Source organism: Microtus oregoni, unplaced genomic scaffold (assembly GCF_018167655.1).
Source record: "Microtus oregoni isolate MIOR12 unplaced genomic scaffold, Mior012 000015F_ref0000493, whole genome shotgun sequence".
Lineage (NCBI taxonomy): Eukaryota > Metazoa > Chordata > Mammalia > Rodentia > Cricetidae > Microtus > Microtus oregoni.
This window is the reverse complement of record NW_024543074.1, coordinates 29,472,000-29,495,037: the sequence shown is the minus strand read 5'-3', so window position 1 is coordinate 29,495,037 and position 23,038 is coordinate 29,472,000. Positions and strand designations below refer to the sequence as shown.

Below are 23,038 nucleotides of genomic sequence, written 5' to 3'. Positions count from 1 at the left end.
TCTACATAACAAGTTCCAGGAGAGCCGGGCGGTGGTGGCGCACGTCTTTAATCCCAGCACTCGGGAGGCAGAGACAGGCGGATCTCTGTGAGTTCGAGACCAGCCTGGTCTACAGAGCTAGTTCCAGGACAGGCTCCAAAACCACAGAGAAACCCTGTCTCAAAAAACCAAAAAAAAAAAAAAAAAAAACAAGTTCCAGGAGAGGCAGTGATGCAAGTCTAACCTTGCCTGCTCTTGGGGCTCTTCTCCTCTGTTGGGCGGCCGTGACCAACTGCGGTATGGAAGCTCGTGCTTCATTTTACTAGGTTTTGTTTTGTTAGGTTTGGTTGTTATCTCTTAGAAGCCTTGGTTGGTTGGGTTTTTGTTTGTTGCTATTTGTTTGTTTGTTTTGGAGACAGGGTTTCTCTTTGCTTTGGAGTCTGTCCTGGATGGAAATAGTTCTATAGACCAGGCTACCAGGCTGGCCTCGAACTCACAGACATTTGCCTGTCTCTGTCCCCGAGTGCTGGGATTAAAGTCTTTACCACCACCGCCTGGATTTGTTTGTTTTTTTTTTTAAAGACAGGGTTTCTCCGTGTGGTTTTGTATCTCTCTCCTCTCTTTCCTCTCTCTCTCTCTCTCTCTCTCTCTCTCTTTCTTGACCCAGCTGGCCTCGAATTTATAGAGATCCACCTGCCTTTACCTTCCATGTGCTGGTATTAAAGGCATGCTCCACTACCACTCAGCAGCTATAATCGGTATATTATATGAGAAAATAATCTTATTTTTTGTTTGTTTGCTTTTTGTTTTTCAAGACAGGGTTTTTCTTTTTTTCTTTTTTCTTTTTAAATATTTATTTATTATGTATATAATATTCTGTCTGCGTGTATGCCTGCAGGCCAGAAGAGGGCACCAGACCTCATTACAGATGGTTGTGAGCCACCATGTGGTTGCTGGGAATTAAACTCAGGACCTTTGGAAGAGCAGGCAATGCTCTTAACCTCTGAGCCATCTCTCCAGCCCAAGACAGGGTTTTTCTATGTAACAGCTCTGGCTGTCCTGAAACTCATTTTGTAAACCAGGCTGACCTTGAACTCACAGAGATCTACCTGCCTCTGCCTCCCAAGTGCTAGGATTAAAGGTGTGTGCCACCACCACTCCAAAAGAACCTATTTTTTATATAAAAAAATTAAAGTGCTGGGCGATAGTGGTGCACGCCCTTTTCAATCCTAGTATTGGGAGGCAGAGGAGTCTCTGAGTTCAAGGCCAGCCAGCCTGGTCTACAGAGTAAATTCCAGGACAGTCAGAGTAACACAGAGAAACTGTCTCAAAAAAAAAAAAGTTAAAGATGTCAGGTTGGTGCAGACCTTTATTCTCAGTGCTTGGAGGCAGAGGCAAGCAGATCTGAGTTTGAGGATAGCCTGGTCTAATAGAGTGAGTTCCAGGCCAGCCAAGATTACCTAGTGAGACTGTTTCAAAAAATATAATAAGTCGAGGGACTGGAGTGATGGCTGCTCTTCCTAAGAACACCCAGGCCACAACCAACTGTAACTTTAGTTTCCTGGCACCCGACACCTGGTCTCTGAGGGCTCCAGGCACAGACATACTTGCAGGCAAAACACTCACACATTTAAAAGTAAAAAAGTCAACATAGGTCAAACCCGGAGCAGTGGCCCATACCTTTAGTCTTAGTACACAGGAAACAGAAGCAACAGGATTATCACGTGTTCAAAGCCAGCCTTAGCTACAGGGCGAGATCAGAATTATAGAAAGCTGTACAGTCAAGGAAACGGCACAGCCCACAGAGCGAGGAGAAGTCTTTCCAGCTGCACACACATCTCGTGATGAATTAATAGCTAGGCTCTATGAGGTATTCCAAAAAATAGGCTAACTAAATGAATAGATGGTACTCAAAGGAAGCCAATAGATACTTGAGAAAGTGTTCACCCCCTCATCCCTCAGGGAAATGCAAATGATACGTGCTTTTAGGGCTGTGAGGTGGCTTTGCAGGTAAAGGTGCTTACCACCAAGCGAGGACCCCAGAGTTCCGTTGCTGGGAAACATGGTGGAAGGAAGGAACGGACTTCTTCAAGTTATCCTCTGACCTTATGATGGGTGTGTGTGTGTGTGTGTGTGTGTGTGTGTGTGTGTGTGTGTGAAATGTGAAGACAGAAATGGAATGAAATCAGGAAATGAAATTTATATGAGAACAGAAGGGGGAGGAGGATAGGGAGGAGTGGGGTGAATCAGAGCAGCATAACGGGGCTAGATAACAGTTCAGAGAAGAACCCAGGTGTGGGTCCAAAGAACCCAGGTTAGGCAATTCACAGCCACCGACAACCAAATGTGACTTCTCCATGGGATCTGACATCTTTTTGTGACTTCCACAGGCACCCACGTGTGTGCACACAAGAACATGAATAAAAAAGAATAAAGAATAATGATATATATGCTTGAAAATGCCACAACTAAGTCTATTTCTTTATATTCTAATATTAAAAAATGATTTTAAGGAAATCCACAATTTGGTTAAAGTCCTCACGAGCCAGTCACTTGCCCCAACCTGTCAGCTAGCTCTCGAACTCCAGAACATGACTCTGCGGGTGTCAAAGGTTCAAAGCTTAGCACCATCCTATCTGTGGACTGTATGCAGTTTATCTTAAGGATGTATGCGTGTTTGCCTGCATACATGGAAGTACAGCATATGTACAGATGGTACAATTCACCTTTGGTTTGTTTTTCCAAGAATTTCTCTAACTCTGATTGTCACTTTGTAGACTGAACTGGCCTCGAACTCCGAGATCCACCTGTTTCTGCCTCCCAATCGCTAGGATTAAAGGTGTGCTCCACCACCGCCCAGCCTATGCAATTCTTAATTCAGATCTCTGCTGAGTTAGAGGTACATCTGCGTGCGATACATTCAGTGAGAAAAGTACATTCCAGAATACAATTACATTTTGGGAACAAACAAGGGAACGTCATAATTTTATGTCGTTGGTGGGGAGTGGGTGAGGTGGCGGAGGGGACAGTCCTGAGGCAGGACACTTACCAAACTGTGAACAGTTTGCTCAGGCAACAGTTGTCCCCTCTTGGTTCTGCTAATGCCCACCTGCCCTTCACCCCTGGAGGCTCTGACTCCAGGACCTGGCCCCTGAAATGTGGCACCTCCTGGCTGGTGATGCAAGCTGTCTGGTGCTGGGAGCAGAGGACATTCCCAGTTCCTGCCAGAAAAGCTGTTTACCTTGCGCTATGTGGCTGACTCTAACTTCCACAGCATGGACCTGAGCATAGCAGAGACTGGGCTGACCATGTTACCCTAGAGGCTCGGACCTAGAGAGTTCACTCTTCTGAAGATGTGAATATACCCTAGAGCTTTTTTTTGGTTGGTTTTGTTTTGTTTTGGGACAGGGTAGTCCCAGTTGGACTGGAATTCTCTTATTATGTGGACAGGCTGGGCTTAAATTCACCTGAATCCACTGCCTAAATGCCAGGAATAAAGGCGTTGCCCTAGAGTTTTGATGCACAGAATAATGGCCTGACCACCCGAGCTCAGAGCCCTTGTGCCAAACGTTCAGGTGATGACTAAAACATTCATCAGCTTTTCCATGGTTGTAACAGGCTGAGATAGTCAACTTGGTTGGCCTGTCACTTTGGGGCCTGAAACAAGACAGCACATCGTGGTAGAAGCACATGGCAAAGCGAAACGGATCACTTCATAACCAGAAAGCAAAAGACAAATGCCACTGAGCCATCTCTCCAGCCCCTAGGCCTTATTTCTTACTGTTTCCACCCCGTCAGTAGTGCCTTGCCGGGGACGAAGGCTTTTAACATCCCACATCCAAAGCTACAGCACCTAGTTCAGGCTTTGCAGGTCATATGGTCTCCACTGTGACTGTACTCTACTGTTCTTGCCCCAAAGCAACATAGACTGCACATACATGAGTAAACATGACTAGATTCCAATATCTATTTATTTGGGGACATGGACATTTGACTTCATAACTTTTCATACTCCTTATTTTCAACCCTATAAAAATATAAAAACTGCGTGGTTGGTGGTAGCGAACACCTTTAATTCCAGCACTTGGGAGGCAGAGGCAGGCAGATGAGTTCAAACCCAGACTAGTCTACAGAGAGAGTCCCAGGACAGCCAGGGCTGCACAGAGAAACCCTTTCTTGAAAAAACAAAATATACAGAAGGCGGCCTATATAAGCAACCTTCCTCTCAGGTCTCATGCTGATGAGCTGGTTTGACCCACGAGGGAGTCATGCTTTGCTGACCACTGATGTCATAGACACTGTGGTCACTGCCCCTAGCTTCTCCTTCCCGCTTTTGTGGTGCAGCTACTGGAGTTTGGTGGGAACCGGCCCACTCCTGATTGCTTTACCATAATAAGTGCTTCCTCAGAACAGCAGTGACTATCTGCAAGAGACCCTCAAGACTGAGCCTGCTGACGTTCCCTACGGAAGAGGGTGGAGTCACCAGACCCTCACCTTTACTCCAATCACACTTTATTTTTTTAATTAAAAAAAAATTGCAGCCAGGCGTGGTGGCACATGCCTATAATCCCAGCACTCGGGAGACTGAGGCAGATGGATCTCTGTGAGTTTGAGGCCAGCCTGTCTACAGAGTGAGTAATAGGACAGCCAGGGCTGTTACACAGAGAAACCCTGCCTTGAAAAACTAGAAAAAGGAAGGAAAGAAGGAAGGAAGGAAGGAAGGAAAGAAGGATTGCCAGGTGGTGGTGGTGCACACCTTTAATCCCATCACTCAGGAGGCAGATGCAGCAGGTGGATCTCTATGAGTTCAAGGTCAGCCTGGTCTACTTGAGTTTCAAGATAGTTAGGGCTGTTTACACAGAGAAACCCTGTCTTGAAATTTTTTTTCTGGATACAATGAACTATATTGCTAGATAGGTAGGACTGTCTAAGCTCTATTTGTCAAGAGTCAAAGGCAGCCCTGGCGATCAGGTGAAGGTCTGGGATGGAATCTGAGGGGAGATGCTCAGGGTGGGAGCTAAGTTGAGGTAGGGACCCCTCAGCAGCCAACGGCTTCTGTTTTCCATATTTCCCTGGGGTGTGCATTTCGGGGCTTCTTATTCCTTGAAAGCTATATGGACCATGAAGCCCATCTGTCACCCTGTTGTAGCCAAATTCATTCTCATACCAGGGGATGAGATGGACGAAAAGTCACCGTTGAGGGCAAAGCCAGTCCTAGTATCAAAAGTGAAAGCGGGTGTTAAAGTCTCTGGAGACGACGTGTCCCTCAGTTTAGCTCAGAATGCTTGTTTCATCATTGTAGGAAGTTAAAGCCTGCCAGGCCAAAAGGAGCCAGCCCGGAGACTGCCTGGAGCTGTCAAAGGGTCCAATAAGGAGCGACCAAGCGGTGTTTCCTGATTACCTAGCAATAGGCGCTGTCAGAGGTCCTGATCGTGCCTAGCCTATGAGAGACGAGAATGAAATGTCAGCTGCCAATGGATCAGAACGCCTGGGTGCCGGGAGGATGTCTGGCCCCGGAACAGGGACTGCTAACAGGGTTTGAGCTCGCTTGGTCAGCTTTTTTTTTTTTCGTTGTGGCTGTAATATTGATCTGTCATCTGTGGGATGACAGGGAGAGTGAGCTGTGGGGCGGCCTGGGAGATGAGTGCCTGGAGGCCCTGCTGGCCAGGCCTGAGGTGTGAGCTGTCACTGGTGTGAGCTTCCTGCTTGACTGGGGTCTCAGGGTGCTGTCTGAGCCTCAGGAGTTGGTGACACTCCTAGGCTTCCTTAGCCTGGTGTGCAACTTGGCCGCAGTGAAGGCTGTGGGCCCCTGTCGGACCTCTGCTGGACTGTGTACCTGTCCTCTGAGCCGCCTGCTTCTTCCGCGGCTTCTGTCCTTCCAGGTGGTCCCGATAGGTCTGGCCCTGCGCAGCTGACCCAGCAGACATGCCAGTAAGGCTTGGAGGGCAGCCGGGGGCCCGCCTTGGGCTTCGGCAGCCTGTCCGGGAATGGCAGCATTTCTCTGGTAAAGCTGGAGTCCCAAGGCCTGAGGCCTGTGCCACCCCAAGGGCCCGAGCCCACCAGAGCAGTCAGGAATGCCTGCTGCTTCTGTGGGGCCCGAGCGGTGGGAGCTTGGGACTGGCCCACTGCAGCTGGCTGCTCCGGGGTGTCCTCACAGTTCCTGATCCCCTTTGACTCTCGACAGCCTCATGCTGCTCCTGTCAGTGTATGCCCTCGGCTACCCGGGGCGGATCTTCAGTGCTGCTGGCGCTTGGGTTTCTCACCTGGTGCCGCAGGAGCCACAGCGCCAAGGCCAGCCGCCTGTGCTGTGTGCTAGCGCTGTTGGAGGACAAGGAGCAGGCTGTGCGCCTGAGGGTGCACCTGCAGTCTGACCACCTGGGTTCATTTTTCAGACACTGAACTAGTAGAACGGCTAAATAATATGGGAAAGCACGTGGGGCCTTTATTTGTCAATTCACAGAGAAGGTCTTTCGAGAAACCAAGAACCAGCTGTGCGGGGAGCAAACGTGAACGTGGGTCAGCAGCCCCTTAGAGTCAACAGTGTTAAGGCTTATACTGAAAATGTAAACAGAAGACAAATTCCTCTGGGCCTTCAGACTAGTTTTGCAGGAGATTGTAAGATTGATTTGGAGATCAAACGATATTCTTGTGGAACTGGTGTGTGAAGTATTCAGATTGATGGGACAATGTGGGTGACCCGGGAGCCCTTGATGGGTGACATGTCTTTAGTCTTCCTCCTTGGGAAACCACCTTTGGGATTAACTGGACAGGACTGACTAATCTCCTGGACATCCCTGGACTGAATGGTTTATCAGATACTATCATTTTAGATACAACATCAAACTAATTGACAATCATTTGCCGAAAAACAAGCTCTTAGCAGGCCTCTCTACACGTCTAATAAAGATACCCTTCCATGCAGTCCCCGCCTCCACCCACTCCTGTCCTAACATCACACTGGCCTTGTCAGATTCCAATAAAAACTCAGAGGGATGAGCACGGGTACCTGTCACATATTAGATCTCACTACCTAGACATCTATCTCTCTCTACTTCTCAGAAAAGGTGTAGTCCCAATTCAGTTAAAAATCAAAGCTGGCTTGGGAGTATGGCTCTCTCCTTCTCTAAACCCAAGCATGTGAGAAAAAGAATTCAGAGTTTCTGTCTCATATCAGAAGGGCGACCTGGTGTGGGACAGAAGAAAACAAAAAAATCTAGGGACTATTTTTGCCAAAACTCTGTTATCACTCCAAAATTCTATTTTTCCCTTTTGACTCTTCAGTACCTTTCTTTGGCTAAGTATATATTAACAGACTGATAGGTAAAATAAATAGATTGATAGAAAAATAGATATATAGATGAAAGAAGATGATAGATAGATGATAAAAATAGATCAATGGATAGATACATAAACAGATGATAGATGATAGATAATAATAGATGTGACATATATACTCAATAAAATATTATTACATTTTAACATATTTACCCTATTTTTAATTATTTGTAAGTGTATGCAATGTATGGTCCTGCTTATTCCTCTCAACAATTCAATGACTTTCTAGGCTCTTGGAAGATTTCCCATACCACTGGCATCCCCTACAATCCACAGGCACAAGCCATTGTGGAGAGACCAATAGAGTTCTTCAGGAGCTGTTGGCCAGGGCAGTCTCACCAGAGACTAGGAGAGATCCTCATCTGGCGTGAACAGAGGTCCTTTTCCATAAGAGCTTCTTCAGTTTTGATGACAAGGGGCTCAGTCCAGCTTACAAGCACTGGGCATCTCTACCAAGGACCACTCCCTGCCCCTGGTGAGATGGAGAGAGCCTGTCTCCCTCCAAGGCAGCCTCCAACCTCCCTGTGGGAGAGGGTATGCTTGTGTTTTTCCTCAGACTGCCACAACGCTAATATGGACTCCGGTAAGAGATGTACATCCAGCCATGGATCAGCCTGCTTCCACCAAGGAGGGAATAACCCAGGATGGGTAATGTTTCCCCTTTCTTGCCCGTCACTGCCCCCCTAACAAATTTATTTATTTATTTATTTATTTTTAAGATTTATTTATTTATTATGTATACAACATTCCTTCTATGTATGCTCGCATGCCAGAAGAGGGCACCAGATCTCATTATAGATGGCTGTGAGCCACCATGTGGTTGCTGGGAATTGAACTCAGGACCTCTGGAAGAGCAGTCAGTGCTCTTAACCACTGAGCCATCTCTCCAGCCCCCAAATTGATTTATTAAGGGTGAGGTTATGGCCCCTGACTCTTTATTATTATTATTATTATTTTTCGAGACAGGGTTTCTCTGTAGCTTTGGAACCTGTCGTGGCACTAGCTCTTGTAGACCAGGTTGGCCTTGAACTCACAAAGATTCACTTGCCTCTGCCTCCCAAGTGCTGGGATTAAAGGTGTGCACCACCACTACCCAGCTTGACTTTTCATTTTTAAAAAAGTGTTTGGCATAATATGAAAAGGCTATTGGATCCCTCCTGGATGCTCACATATGCATTAATTGGTGGGGTGGTTTTGTTAACCCTCTTTCTCCTTTAATGTCTCCTGAAGCAGATCCGACACCAGCAGACAACAACTAAGGTGACTCTTCAGTGTTAACGGCTCTCAGGCATCCTTCTCACAGTCCTCTGCAGGAGGTTATTGTAGGGTAAAAGGGACAACTGGATCAGGAAACCAACCAATCACTGAGTGCCCTGACTCTGAGTCCAGAGCCAGTGAAAGAAACACCCCCCCCCCCCCCATCTGATACCTGGGCCAGTGAAAGAAACATCTTTATCCCTGAACCCAGGACTAAAAAAATGTACCCTGACTCTGAAACTAGTGTCAAAGAAACACACTTTGTCCCTAGAATCAGAGCCCGTGAAAGAAATATATACCCTGGTTCTAAGATGAGAGTCACAAAGCTAAAAAGGACCAGTGAGAGAAATATATACCCTGGTCCTAAGATGAGAGTCAGAAAGCTAAAAAGGACCAGTGAGAGAAACAAATTGGTCATAAAGTCAGAGCCATCATCTCTGCCCCTGAACAACTACACTGACCAATCCCTGAACAGGAAAAAACTAACCAGTCCCCCTTTTCCTTGGAAAAACTCTGCCCCTAAGAAGCTCTATATAAGCCTCAGGGCCCCTTCAGTTAAAGGCTGCCATTAATCCCTCCCTGGCAGGGGCAACTGCTCTCCTGGACTCCTTCTCAAATAAATCTCTTTCTCCGGAGTCTTGGGTGATGACCTTCATTCGCTGGTGCAGACTAGAAGAACCTGGCTGGGACATCACTTAGAGGACTGAGCTAAACTTGCTGAGATGCTCCCTAGAGGGTCTCAGCAAGGCGCAGCACAACAGAAGACCCTTACTAGGACGCTCCTTAAGCCGGAGCTGAGCAAGGCCAGGCAGCAAAAGGTAACTTTTCAAGAAGCTGGAGGAGATTGCTACATTTCTTGCAGGGGCATCCCCGTTAGCAGAGTGTTAGCAGAAGAAGAAACATCTTGGGCCAGAGAAGAGACAGATAGCTCTTCTAGGACTTTCCCTTAAGGGAACAGAGCAAAACTCAGCTGTAGCGGCTCTCCAGGAGAAGATCCTGAGGGGAGACCATCCCCCACCACACCTCAGCTTAAGGTAGCCTGGTTTCCTGATAGTTAGGACACCTTTCCTCCAGGGCTGAGCTGTCCTATTGTGGCTCCAGCCTCCAGAGCTGTCCTACTGAGGCTCTAAGTATATCCTGGCTTCCTGATTAGCCAGGGTATTTCTGCAACACTACAACTGTAACACATTTCCCCTACAGTTATGCATACCTGGTTATTTGTAATTAAAATGGCTATTATTACCTAGTACCCCCCACTTGGGCAGCTCTACAGGAACGGATGCTCTTTGAGGGTTAGTAGTCAAAGATGGGTACGCACGTGTTTGGCGTAAATAAACAACCATATGAAAACCTACTGTAGAAGTTTCCTAAAATATATACATATATGAAAGAAATCTAAATGGTGTCCCCAAAAGTTGGTGTTCCAACCAGACTTTTTTTTAAAGGTTTTTCAAGAAAGACAGGGTTTTTCTGTAGCTTTGGAGCCTGTCCTGGAACTAGCTCTGTAGACCAGGCTGGCCTTGAACTCACAGAGATCTGCCTACCTCTGCCTCCTGAGTGCTGGGATTAAAGACATGCTAGCCACCATCACCCAGGCCAGCTGGACATCTTATGCCACCAAGAAAATCCTCCAGTGGCAGGGATGGGTTACATCTTGTTGAGTGGTTGGCCATGGAGCCCTCTAAAGATTAAAGGCTGCTGCCAAGCCTATTGGTTACTTCCACATCCTAATGGTAAGTCCCCATTGCTGAAGACAACACTACTGTTACAGAACACAGAGAAGTCAAGCTGGTGTCTAACTAAAAGCTTTACTCCTACTGACTAGTATTTATGGTATGGAACTGGAAGGCATTCTGCATGCTATCAGAGAAGAAAGGTAATCATCATTATTCCCAGCTACAAACAGTGTTGCCTACAATAGTGACCTGCGTGCAAGATATACTAGTGCGACAGTGGCACAAGTGGAAGTAACCAGCCACTTTTTAAAGTTCCATGAGATGGAACCCATACCTGGTATCGCTAAAGTGGCCAGGAACCTGACTAGGTAGGTCACGGGCCTAGGTTAGGCAGCTAGCACTTACTCTGCTGCTGCTGCTACTCTACTAAAGGAACATTGCAATAAAAAGGCTTTTAATTACATACTGCTATAGCTATAGATCAGTGCCTTGCCCAGGCCATATCAGAGAATCTTCTTGTAGTGTATGGGAACTAACACCAAGACCATGTGCAGAGAGTGAGAGACTTTGAAGCACCCAGTCCTAAATGGGAGTCCTCATCAAATGCTCCCCTCAAGGATTAGGCATCCATGTTGCAGAAGAGGCAGAAAGACTGCGAGAGCCACAGGTGATGGCTGGCTCTAGGGAAACCACATCTTCTAAGCACAATAGCGCAATGGGACTGATGCACATCAGAACCCAGTGACTGTGACAGCATGGTTCAAGCCAGACAGGAGCCCGACGGGGAGTGACAGAAAGTCCCACCCTTAATAAAGCTATCTGCAATGGCTACCTGCTGGCAAAGGCAAGTCAGTTCTCTTTAACTGAGTCCCATTGGGTATATCAATCACATTCAAATGCAGGTCCTATGCCCAGGAACAGAGAGTTGATACAACACCAACTCGGGGGTATTTTTACTGGCTTTTCATTTTGTTTTCCATTAAGCACTTTTTTTTGTCTTAGTCTTTTGCTCGATTTTGATGTTCACTTTTGTAGCTTTTTGGTGTTTCTTGCTTTACTTTTGTTTCTTTCATTTTTATTTATTTATTTTTATTTTATGCATGTGGGTGTTTTGTCTGCATGTATATCTGTGTAAGGGTGTTAGATCTTGAGGTTACAGTTGTGAGCTGCCATGTGGGTGCTGGGAATTGAACCCAGGTCCAGCAGTCAGGGTTTTAAACTGCTGAGCCAGCTCTCCAGCTTCTTTGCCTTTTATTTCCATGTCTTTCTTTTTATATTTTGCTTCTTTAAAACAGGGTTTCTCTGTGCAGCCCTGGCTGTCCTGAAACTCATGCTGTAGACCAGGTTGGCCTCGAACTCACAGAGACAAGCTCTTGCCTCACCATCGCCTGGCTTGTTTTATTTTTAAAGAAGAGCACAAAATTGGGTGTATGGTGGGAAGGATCTGGAAGGAGTTGGGGGAGGAAAACACGACTAAAATAAATTATATGAAATTTTTTCAATAAATTTTTTAAAAAAATCTATTAGGGAAAGAGACAGAGAAACACACACAGAGAGAAATAGCCAAAATGTACACTTACTGTCACACCAAATGTCATCTTGTTATTTGAATTGAAATTTAAATTTAAAACCCATTTTGGTGGTGGCAAGACATATCTCTGGCATGTTTTAGGATTCCTTGGATTACGCTTTAAAAAAAAAAAAGAACTCAAAGGCCGGGCGATGGTGGCGCACGCCTTTAATCCCAGCACTCGGGAGGCAGAGACAGGCGGATCTCTGTGAGTTCGAGACCAGCCTGGTCTACAGAGCTAGTTCCAGGACAGGCTCCAAAACCACAGAGAAACCCTGTCTCGAAAAACCAAAAAAAAAAAAAAAAAAACTCAAAAAGCTCGCCAGGCGGTGGTGGCACGTGCAAGAGTAGAATTAGGACAGTCAGGATAGAACTGCTAAGGCCAATGTCGGTGCTGGCAAAAAGGGAAAGTAACAACCCTGCAGTGGCTCAGCAGTGACTGTGAAAACTTTCCACAAAGGTTTCCGTTCCCAAAACAGGAACGATCACACCTATTATAAACCAAGGAGGATATTAATAATTTGCTTTGCTAAATACAAGGGACCCAGAGCTTTGGTTCTATTTTGTAACTAACAACTTTTCTACCAACAGTTTGCCCTTGGGAAAAAAAAAAAAATCTTCACCCACTACAGAAACTAAAACGCCCGGCGAGATGGACCTCCTGCCTGAATCTTGGTCTCGATGTTGGAAATCCTCCTTCCTTCTCGTTTATTTTAGCCCCAGGATCTTCTTGCTATCTCTTCCCTAGCCCCGCGCCCCAACACTTTTTGTTTATATCACCCCTCTTTGCCCCTGAGATTTAGGAAAGCCACCCTGCCTGCAAGGTGGCTCTGATGCTCTTGATGGTTCTCCGAGTCTTCCCATCAGAGGCCTCCTCTAACTAGTACTACTTACTCTCAATTACAGTCCTTTATTTCCCGCACAGTGTTTATCAATATTTCTGATCTTTTCATCTGTTGAATGTTTTCTTTTGTGACAAAATCACGTTTTATCCTCTAATGAGACAAAGCTCTACCCAGAGGAGACAGGAGGCCGGAGAGTGGCAAACACACCCAGAAAATCCACAGACCTTGCTGCAACTCTGTCCACAGTGAGACGCTCTGGGTGTCAACGACCAGGTCTCAGGGTCTCAAGAACAGAACCAATCACTCTTGTGCCGCTGAGAATTCTGGCTTTAAAATAGTCGCATCCCAAGAACCTCCAGAAATCCTAGAACGATCCCCGGTGGGGTGTGATTGCTAGGCAGTAACTGTGGATCCAGAGCCTGGCTCCGCCCCGCGGGACTCCGGGCGCAGCTGTCACGTCCCAGCCGCTACCCGACTGGCTTTCACGTGGGCTCTGCAGTTCAACAACACTCCTCGTCCGTAACTTCCTGGGGCGGCGACCAATCGCAGAGTCCTTCCTGTCCGTGCCCCGAGCAGCCCGCTGCCAATCGGCGCGCCTCCGCCCCCGCCCCTTAAAGGCGCCGCCGCCGCCGCGGAACCGGGCGAGCGACTCGAAGTTCCGGCCCCCACCCGCAGCATGGAGGCCGCCGGGGGGCGGCTCGGGCCAGAACCGGACCTTTCGGCCGTCGCCGATCATCAGGCCGCGAATTTCAGCGGCCAGCCGGTCCGAACGCCTTCGAAGCCGCCCTCAGTCTTGAGGGCGTCCGGGGAGGAAGAGGCTGAGAACGTTGGGGTCGCGAGCCGTCACCCACGAGCGTCCCCGAAGACGTCGAGCGGCAGCATCGTCCGCCGGCCGGAGCCGGGAGCTTGGGAGGAACAGCCGGGCATCAGGGCGACGCCGTCAGGGACCCGGGGCCGCGGGGGACCCGCAGGTTCTGAGCTCGCCCCGCCCCCGTCCTCCTGGCACCAGGACCCCGAGCCCGGCGAGAACCAGCCTTCCGCCCTGAGGGTCTGCCGTCGAGGGAGCCCCGGCGGCGTCGAGATGGATGTGGAGCCTCCGCAGCGAGAGGATGCAGACCACGACGAAGAGGAGGCGGCGGCGGGTAGGGCTGGCCGCTCGTTCCCCAGCCGCCTTCAGGACAGCCGCAGCCTGGACGGGCTGAGTGGGGCGTGCGGCGGAGGGGGATCCTCGGCGACTGGCGAGGCCGGCGCTGGCGGGGGACGTCGCGCCACCATCTCCAGCCCCCTAGAGCTCGAGGGCACGGTGAGCCGCCACGGCGACCTTACCCACTTCGTCGCCAACAACCTACAACTCAAGATCCGTCTGAGTGGCGCCCCCCCGCCCCTTCCCCCTGCCTCTGCGCGGTCCAGCCTGACCCCCGCACCCACTCCCACTATTCCTCCCATCGACCCCGACGTGCTGAGGGATCTGGAGCGGCTGAGTCGCGAGCTGGGCGGCAGGGTGGACCGTCTGCTCCGCGGGCTGGGTGGTGCGGTGCAGGAGCTGACAGCATTGAGCGTGGGCTGTATCCAGACCTACCGCGACGCCGTGGATTCTTTAGGCGAGGCCGTGGACATGAGCATCAAGGGCATGTACACCTTACTTGCGCGCTGCGAGGAGCTGGAACGGGCTCTGCAACCGGTTCAGGGGCTGGCACGCCAAGTCCGAGATATCCGACGTACTCTGGAGGTGTTGGAGGCCCTATGCAAGTGACCAGGAGCACAGAGGAGAGAGAGGCCATGCCTAACCTGGCCAGGCCAGGGTCCAGTTGGACCCTAAGGATTCTTCGAGAAGCTCTGGTGGAAACTGCAGGTTGAGGGGAGGCCTGTGCGTTAGAGGTTCTTCCACAAGCGTTTACGTAGCCTGTGCCCATTCTCGGAGTAATGTGTGAATGGAATGGGGAATGGGGAAGTCGTAAAGATTTTCCTACTGCAAAGGGCTGTAGCTCTGCTTCTATTCAGTTGGCCAGCAGTCTACCCTGTTCTTCCTGACTCTTCTCCCTCGCTAGAACGCCATCCTTGGGAACGCAGGCCTTTAGATCTCTGCTGGTGCGGTGGAGCAGACCACCACGCGTGCCGAGAAGAGAACGGAAGGGGCCACTGTTTGCTGTGGCTGTCCTGATCCCAGTGATCAGACCCCAAGTGCCAGGGGCTTTAGGAGCTTGAGTGGTCCTCGGCAGGCGCCGTGCAGGCAAGGGCGCACATCTGCTAATGCATAACCTTCTGCTTCTTCCCTCTGGTCCCCTAAAATGCCACGGGGTGGAGCAAGCAGGTGCACATTCCCTGGTGGAGAGGGTGAGGTGGGAGGTGTCTCACCGCTCTCGGTTAAGTTTAGAATTGTTGCTGGTTTTGAAGCCCACCTGTTGTGGAGAGTTTTGTGGAATTAAAGTGCCGCTGCTGCTAAGGCTGAGCCTGTTTCTGTGTGGGGTCGCAGGGATTGACAAGGCAGAGGAATGGGAGTGAAGGTCGGGGTGGTTCCTGGAGCTCCCTGGGGGTGGGAACTGGGGGTGTGGGGGAGGAAGTCTCATGCTAGAGGGAGAAGGATCTAAGGCCTGCTTCAGATCTGAAGGAGATGATTACACAAAGGTTCTCAGAGCCACTACAAGCAGAAGCCAGCACGGGTCTGGGGGCCGGGGGGTGGTGGTGGTGGTGGCTTTTCTGCTTCCAATGGACAGCAGACGCTCGGCAGATTGGTTATCTTGGTAATGAGGAAATATAAACTCCTGCAGCTCTGTCCCTGACCTCAGTGCAGATCAGTCCACAAAGACTGTCTTCTCCTTACAGTTTACACAGTACATTCAAGAACTACATATTATGATCATCGAATCTCCAAGATAACAAAAATGATACCCGAATCCCACATTTTGGACATATTCCAGTACATTTGTTTAGTTCAAACTGTTTCAGGATTAGAAATACTGCTTTATGAAGTGTTCTTAGATGTCTCCCTTTTAGAAAAATAATTAAAACTAGTAAGACCATCTTGGAATCCAACTAAAACGAGTAATAAAAAAAGACTAAGAGAATTCTATACCTTTATCTAAAATTGCAGAGAAAAAAAGGCCACATTGTTAAAAGGGATAAAAGGAAAACAATTCTATACTTCCATCTAATAATTGCAAAAACAGCCTATTATTTGAAATTCAAAAGGAATAGTACTCTCTGGCCCGTACGGGGATCGAACCCGCGACCTTGGCGTTATTAGCACCACGCTCTAACCAACTGAGCTAACCGGCCAGTTACAACAGACATATATTTTTAAAGGCATGTAAAAGGAATAGATGTTCCAGTCTAGCCAAGAAAAGACATTTTGGAGGACGGAAAATGTATATATCCAAACTAGCAGTGAGTAGTTAACAACTTGCAATTTTAACAGGCAAGAATGGAATGATGCGATTTTGACATTTGATTTCGGGTCAGTACGTAAATGTGATCTGGAAGGAGGTTCTGGAACCCACTCCCAAATACAAAATCATCGGAACGCCAGAGGCAAAGCAGTGAGTAGACGTAAGTAGATGGACTCAAAGTCTGTTCACGTCTCGTGTTTGTTGGAACTTTTCTAGTTTCTGTAAAAGGGAAAGGCACCGCTGGGATTCGAACCCAGGATCTCCTGTTTACTAGACAGGCGCTTTAACCAACTAAGCCACGGCGCCTATCCGATGAGGTAACTCCTTCACTACTTGGCGAGGTCACTCATAGGGCAGATGAGCAACCAGGAAATAAATCTCGGTGCTGCTGGAAAAGGTAGTAGAAAGGACTGGAAGCCGCCCTGGTAGTAGGTGTTCTGAAGACAGAGTGACTCGGAAATTGGAAATTGTCACAATTTGTCTCTCGATTACAAAACTGAATGTAGACCGTAGAAGCTACACCGACGACGAGGATGGGATTCGAACCCACGCGTGCAGAGCACAATGGATTAGCAGTCCATCGCCTTAACCACTCGGCCACCTCGTCCACACAGGCGGTGCTCGCGTTGGCTTCTCTGAGACCTGAACCCTCACTCCTGACCGAGGCCGCCCCTGTCTGCGTTTCCAGGACTCCTGGCCTAACTGCCGCGCGCACTCGCAGAGCAGTGATGGAGCCAACACCGAAGGCTCCAATTCGGGCTGGCTGGCTTCGAGTCCCGCTTTGCCCAGAATTTCTGGATTATCGCAAAAATGCTCACTAGAAATAGATCACCGAGATATCCTGACTGGGCGGCGTCAAGATTTGGTTCCCGAGCCTCTTCTTTTTGTTCTTTAAGAGATTTTTTTTTTTTTTTTTTATCACTGGGACAAAAGTAAAGGAAATTGGGGGGAAAAAAAAGTGTAAATGACCCCGACGTGATTTGAACACGCAACCTTCTGATCTGGAGTCAGACGCGCTACCGTTGCGCCACGAGGCCGGCCGGCCACAGCCCTGCACGGATCACCTCATGGCACTATTGGAAGGATTTTTTTTTTTTTTCTTTTTCTCTAATGTTTCTGGAAACCCAAAATATGGCTGGAGCCTCTCCCCTCGGAGGAGACCGCACCATCTGAACGTAGCAAAAGCAGCTCCATCCCTCCGACTCCACGGCCTCCCGTCCCTGTCCGTTCCCGGAGTCCTGTGAAGGTCAGCTGAAAGGAAAGCAAAGAATGGTCCCGTCCCCTCCCCCCCACTCCGGCAAAGGCAAGCAGCGGCCTGGTGTTCCATTGTCACACCTACTAAGGCCTGCTCTTAACTGGATGCAGAAGGACAGCGACTTCTTGGCCTCCCCCCCCCCCCCCCCCCCCCCGCGCCCATTTTCATCAGGGGTCTGTCTTCTCTCCTTAGGCTGCAGTGTTCCCTAGCTCCAGCTCTCAACTGTACACACTCAGGGCTCCTGAATCTTGCTCACAGACCCTGGTGTTGGCGCCAGCGGACATCTCCCCTTGACTAACCATTTCTTCTTTCCCAGGTCTTTTGCATGCCCATGACAGGCCATGAAAGGGGAGACTCTTGACCCTTCCCTCTCCCACACATCCGGTTTCCAGTCCCGAAATCCCATCTGTTCCAATCCCTCAGGAATTCTGCCAATACCCATGTCCATTCTCTGGGCCTCCTGGGCTGGCTTGCTATGTATCAAGCTCCTCTCTCATTTGGGCTCCGGAAGGTCCTCCATCGCTCCCTGGCTTAAAATCAAAGGCTCTTTGAAGTCGGATCCAGTCTTAGCTCCTTGGGTTTACAGAGTCAAGAAGTTGAGTTCCTAACGCCTGTGGGCTCCTCATATACAATTCATATATAGGCTACTTGGTACACTTACGTAATCATTTTTGAGTGATTTGTTTTCTGTGACAGCGTTTCTCTCTGTAACCCTGGCTGCCCTGGAACTTGCTCTATAGACCAGGCTGGCCTCCAACTCACAGAGATCCACCTGCCTTGGAGGCTGGGCCACCACCAACGGGTTAGTAATTTTATCTTTTTAAGATTTGTAATCTTATCTATTTTTTAAGATTTATTTTTATTATTTTAATTGTGTGTATGTAGGAGGAGTACATGCACATAAATGCAAGTGTCTGCAGAGTGCACAGGTGTGAGATCCCCCGCAGCTGGGGGTCCTGGGAATTGATCTCCTGGGAACAGGTCCTCAGGAAGAGCAATGTGTGCTCCTAACCCTTGAGCTATCTCACCAGCATCAGCCCCTACTCACTTTTGCTCGTTTCTTCGTTAAAGACAGCTGGCTCCTTAGTTGTCCAAGCTGACCTTGAACTTGAATTCTTTTGGTTTCAGCCTTCACGGTGGTAGGATTACAGGAACACAGGGCTAAAACTAACTTTTAAGGTTCTGGTCATTTTTACTTTTTGAGACAGAATACTATATAATATATATTACTTTATAGCTCTGGCTGTCCTTGAATTTTCAGCAATCTCTGCCTCAGCCTCCCAATTGTTGGGAATACAAATGTGTGCCACCAACTCATTTATTTTTCTCTCTTTTCTCTTTCCCTCCTTCCTCCTCCTCTTCCTTCCCCTCTGTTCTAGGAATGAACCCAGTGACCGCTTACATGCTAGGCTACTAAGTTATATGCCTAGCACCTGCTGAATCATTTTCAAATGTCTAAACTCATGACGACCCCAAATGTCTTTGAACCACGGCCTTTGGTATTGCTTGAAGGGCTTTCAAAATCCCTCACATTGCTTTCAGGACTCAGTTCGGGGCAGACTTCCTCCCCACGTGGCGTGCCTTTTCTCTCTCTCCCCCACAAGGGCACTTAAATACTCCTTGTGCTGTTTTGAGCACTGTCATACTCTGTGGCTGAAGGGTCTAACATTCTTGACAATCTTCCTGCCTCAGGCTCCTGAGTGCTGGGGCTGTGGCTTTTTATTTTCCAACAAGATCTTGCTAAATTTCCCAGGCTGACCTTGACTTTCTACAGTAGCCCAAGCAGGCCTTGCACTCACAATTCTTCTGCTCCACCCCCATGCTACATTTTAGTGGTCTGAGACCAGCCTGGATAATATGGAGGTCCTCTGTCAAAGGAAGGCAAGAGAGGGAAGGAATAAAAGAGAGAGGCAGAGAGAGACAGCTGGGTAGAGCTGCTGACTCCGCACTCCAGCACTGGGGAAGGGGTGGCATCATCCAAGTTCAGGGAGTTCATGGCTAAGGACTTCTCAGAATATAGACAATAAGGTAAAATCACTTCTTAGAAGGCAACACACCTTTTTTCCTTATAATGGAAACAATATGACCATCAAAAGTTTGACTCCATAAAATGTGATCATTTAGAGTTTTTGTTGTTGTTTGGTTGGGTTTTTTCCCCCCCAAGACAGGGTTTCTCTGGGTAGCCTTGGCTGTCCTGGAACTTGCTCTGTAGACCAGGGTGTCCTCAAACTCAGAAATCCCCCTGCCTCTGCTTCCTGAGTTCCAGGATTAAAGGCATCCACTTCTACCGCCAACTGGCATATAATTTAGTCTTTACTGATAATTGTTCTTGTTTTAGAAAAAACAACGCTTGGTTCATGTTTTTAATCCAACTACTCAGGAGGCAGACGTAGGGATTTCCAAGAGTTGGAGGCCAGCCTAGTCTACGTAATGAGTTCCAGGCAAGTCAAGGGCCATAGCGGAACCCTGTCTCAAAACAAGGAACGGCCTTTTATTCTCTCCTAAAATGAGAGTGAGTGAAGAATAAAGTCCTCGTGTGGCAAGCCTTGAAGTACCGGCATTAGAGGAGGGTAAGAGACAGAAGAATCTCAGACTCAAGAACAACCTGGGCTACTTAGTGAGACACTGTCTGGTGGGCCCGCACAGCTGTCAAGATCTGCTCAAGGCCATCTTTGGCTGCAAGCTTGAGGCCGGTTTGTTTTTGATGGAGCAGTAAGCCAGAAACTAATAAAATGGTTTATGTGTGATTAAACGGGGACACTGAGATCTCTAGATGACTCTACTTTGTAGAGTTTTGCTTTGGAATCATGTGTTTAATATAATCATAAAATAAAATTGAAAAGTTAAGATGGCGGCCTGGGCACCTGCACTTGGTGCAGGCACTTGCCAGTTTGCAGGCCGTTCTGTGATGTGGTAGCGGCTCAAGCCTGACCCCTGTTGGCACTCCCTCTTGAATAACCAGCTCTGCCCCACCAGGGGGGGTGGTCCTTGGCATCTTGGGCCCCTTGAGCCTGAAAGAAGTGGAAGAGTCACAGCAGCCCCGACTGTGGGTCACTGATATTGGAGCAGAAGTGGACAGGCTGGCCAAAGCATGACGGCCACCTAGGTTAAAACATCCACAGCATTGCACAGTAGGGTCTTGATCCTTGATGCAGGTAGGCTCCGTGATCCCTGGGTCCTGATAGAGCTGGATGTTCCCAGTGGGCAGACTCTAAAACCCAGGCAGAAGCATTCTTTTCTGATGATCAGCACAAAGGGCAAGTCACCAGCAGCGGGGCAGCTCTTTCTGGAGGGGCTGGCACAGGCCTCCACGGTGACGGCTGGCTGCTCTAGGACAGGCTGCCAAAGTGAGTCCATTCCTAAGCAACCGCTCTGGAGACCAGCTGAGTAAGGCTAGGGTGAAGCCGAAGCCCGGCACATGTTGCCAACAGGCTACCAGAACATGTTAAATGGAATGCCTGTGACCAAACTCCAGAGCAGCTGTCTGAGCAGGAAGCACAGTCCCCTAGGCCCTGGAAGGGCCCCAAGCTCAGAGATGTACATATACTCTTATGTTCCTTCCCAACAAGGGTGATTTGAATCAGATAATGTTGCAGGTCACTTTTCCTGATTGATGTCATTAACACCCCTTCCCCGTGTCTGTGTGTGTGCACCCCACAAACATTAGGAGAGAGGAGCCCCAGTCCGAAGTGAGACAGCTGAAGCACATGCATCACCCACAGTACCTCCTAAGGCCACAGAGTGGCACTAAAACTCAGAAACAGCTTTTCTAGGGCAGGCTTCTGAGAACCAAAGTCGTGGAAAGGACTGGACAGACCCACCAAGCTCACTTAGTGCCATTACCATATAACATCAAGTGTGAGTACCTAGTTTCTGCCATCTGGTAGCCCCTTAGACTAGAAGCACTACAGGCAGGAAACCCCAAAATTCCAGGTGCTCGAACCCCACAGCACACAGCCAGACCCAGATCTTTTTCCTCTAGATATCTCTCATGCCAGAGATCCCAGAACTTGCAAGGCGGAGACAGGAAAACTGCTGTGAACACAAGGCCAGCCTAGAGTACTCAGTGAACTTCAGGCTAGCTAGGAGTACAGAGTAAAACCTTAGCTTTAAAAAAGAAAAAAAAGTTTCTCTTGATTCCCTCCAATCCACCTGCTAGATTCCATCTGATTTAAGTCCAACCTATCCCTTCTAGATGTTTCTTTCATATCTTTCCCATTTATCTTCTACTTAAAATCTATTTTCTATGTTGCAACCAGAGTCTAGAATGCAAATCGGATTATGTCTCACTCCATGGCTGCAGAGGCTGAGAGAATTTAGCCATTCAACATCACTCTGATCCTCTCTTCCCCTCTTCTCTCCCCTCTAGTGTAGGCTTCAGAATCCTTGGCTTCCTTTCTGTCTGATAAACATGCCCTTGATCCTCCTTCCGCCTGGAATGCTGTTTCCCCAGATCTCCACTGGGCTGACTTCTTGCCCTCAGACCTTGGGAAATCTTCAAAAGCTCACCCTAGCTTTTTCCTGGCTCTTCATCCTATGTGATACAGCCTCTTTAGCCTGGGTCCCCGGGAGCTGGGGTTACAGGCTGTGAGCTGCACAGTATGGGGTTTAGGAACTGAATTTAGCTAGAGCACTATGTGCTTTTTCTTTGCTTCTTTGTTTTCTGGACTCGGTTTCTCTGTGTTAACAGCCCTGGCTGTCCTGGGAGTTGCTTTCTAGACCAGGCTGGCTTTGAACTCTCAGAAATCCTCCTGCCTCTGCCTCCCAAGTGCTGGGAAGAAAGGTGTGTGCCATGTCCTCTTAACTACTGAGCCATCTCTCTAATTTTTGTTGTTATTGTTTTGCTTTGTTTTTATTGAGACAGGATCTGACACTGTCCAGCTTGACCTACAACTCACTACATAATTGAGCATTGACCTTGAATTTCTGACCCTTCCCCCACCTCCAAAATTCTGGGGTTGTAAGTGTTTGCCCCTACCTAGCTTAAGATTCAGGTTCATATGAAAAAGGTATTAGATAGTTTCACTATTAGGACCTCAAGTGGCGCTTGGTAGTAAAGCCCTTGCTTGGTACGGTCCAGACCCTGAATTGATAAATAGGGACCTTCAATGCTATAAATTATCCCTCATGCTTTCGAGTGCCATTCCAGGCATTAATGATGATCCTGTAAGATTTAGAAGGGAGGGTGGAAGTATACCTCAGTAGAGAGTGCTTACCTATATGAAAGCGGTTTGGAATTTATCGCCAATGCTGAAAAAAAAATCAGGAAATCACACTTTTATACCACTATTATCTAAGTTACAAGCCCTACACAAATTTTATCCAGCATTCCAGTGTATGTGTGACGGGGGCTTTTACGGTTTGGGAGCTCATGTGTGGAGGATCCTTTTACCTGGTTTGGGATCCCATGTATTGTCAGCTCTGTCCCCTTCATTCAGAACTCCTCAGTCTGTCTTTCACGACCTTTAACTAAAATATTTTGACTTTGAGCTCTGAAAACTTAGGAAAAGGAAACCCATGTATTACTCTAGGAAGACAAATATATTTCTTCTAGGTTTTGGTCAGTTCCTTAAAACAAAACTTTAAGAATTATCTGTTTTCAAATTCTCCTTTGATATTATTTGCGTTGCCCTTTTTATTTATAGTACCGTGCAGGGCTTTTTATTATTACTTTTTAAATGTTTGCTACCGATCTCCCTCCCTAAACTATAAAACTGGAGGGAGAGGCTTTAGTT

General features: G+C 48.2%; 1 protein-coding gene, 1 long non-coding RNA gene and 4 other non-coding genes across 6 annotated transcripts; 1 reads left to right on the top strand and 5 right to left on the bottom strand.

The window, feature by feature from the left end:
• The first annotated feature begins 13,278 nt into the window (after window positions 1-13,278).
• Borcs6 (BLOC-1 related complex subunit 6) lies at window positions 13,279-15,105 on the top strand. Its single transcript, XM_041663909.1, has one exon. The coding sequence runs from the start codon at window positions 13,339-13,341 to the stop codon at window positions 14,413-14,415; it is 1,077 nt and encodes a 358-aa protein (XP_041519843.1). The 5' UTR covers window positions 13,279-13,338; the 3' UTR covers window positions 14,416-15,105.
• A 759-nt stretch (window positions 15,106-15,864) lies between these two features.
• On the bottom strand, window positions 15,865-15,938 carry Trnai-aau. Its single transcript has one exon. It is a non-coding gene; the product is annotated as a tRNA-Ile (tRNA).
• Window positions 15,939-16,280: 342 nt separating this feature from the next.
• Trnat-agu lies at window positions 16,281-16,354 on the bottom strand. The gene has a single exon. It is a non-coding gene; the product is annotated as a tRNA-Thr (tRNA).
• A 219-nt stretch (window positions 16,355-16,573) lies between these two features.
• On the bottom strand, window positions 16,574-16,655 carry Trnas-gcu. The gene has a single exon. It is a non-coding gene; the product is annotated as a tRNA-Ser (tRNA).
• A 358-nt stretch (window positions 16,656-17,013) lies between these two features.
• Window positions 17,014-17,085, bottom strand: Trnaw-cca. The gene has a single exon. It is a non-coding gene; the product is annotated as a tRNA-Trp (tRNA).
• Window positions 17,086-17,262: 177 nt separating this feature from the next.
• Window positions 17,263-22,774, bottom strand: LOC121456225. The gene is made up of 3 exons (XR_005975619.1): window positions 22,696-22,774; window positions 22,520-22,553; window positions 17,263-17,299 (listed from the first exon to the last, which is right to left on the bottom strand). It is a non-coding gene; the product is annotated as an uncharacterized LOC121456225 (long non-coding RNA).
• Window positions 22,775-23,038: the final 264 nt, after the last annotated feature.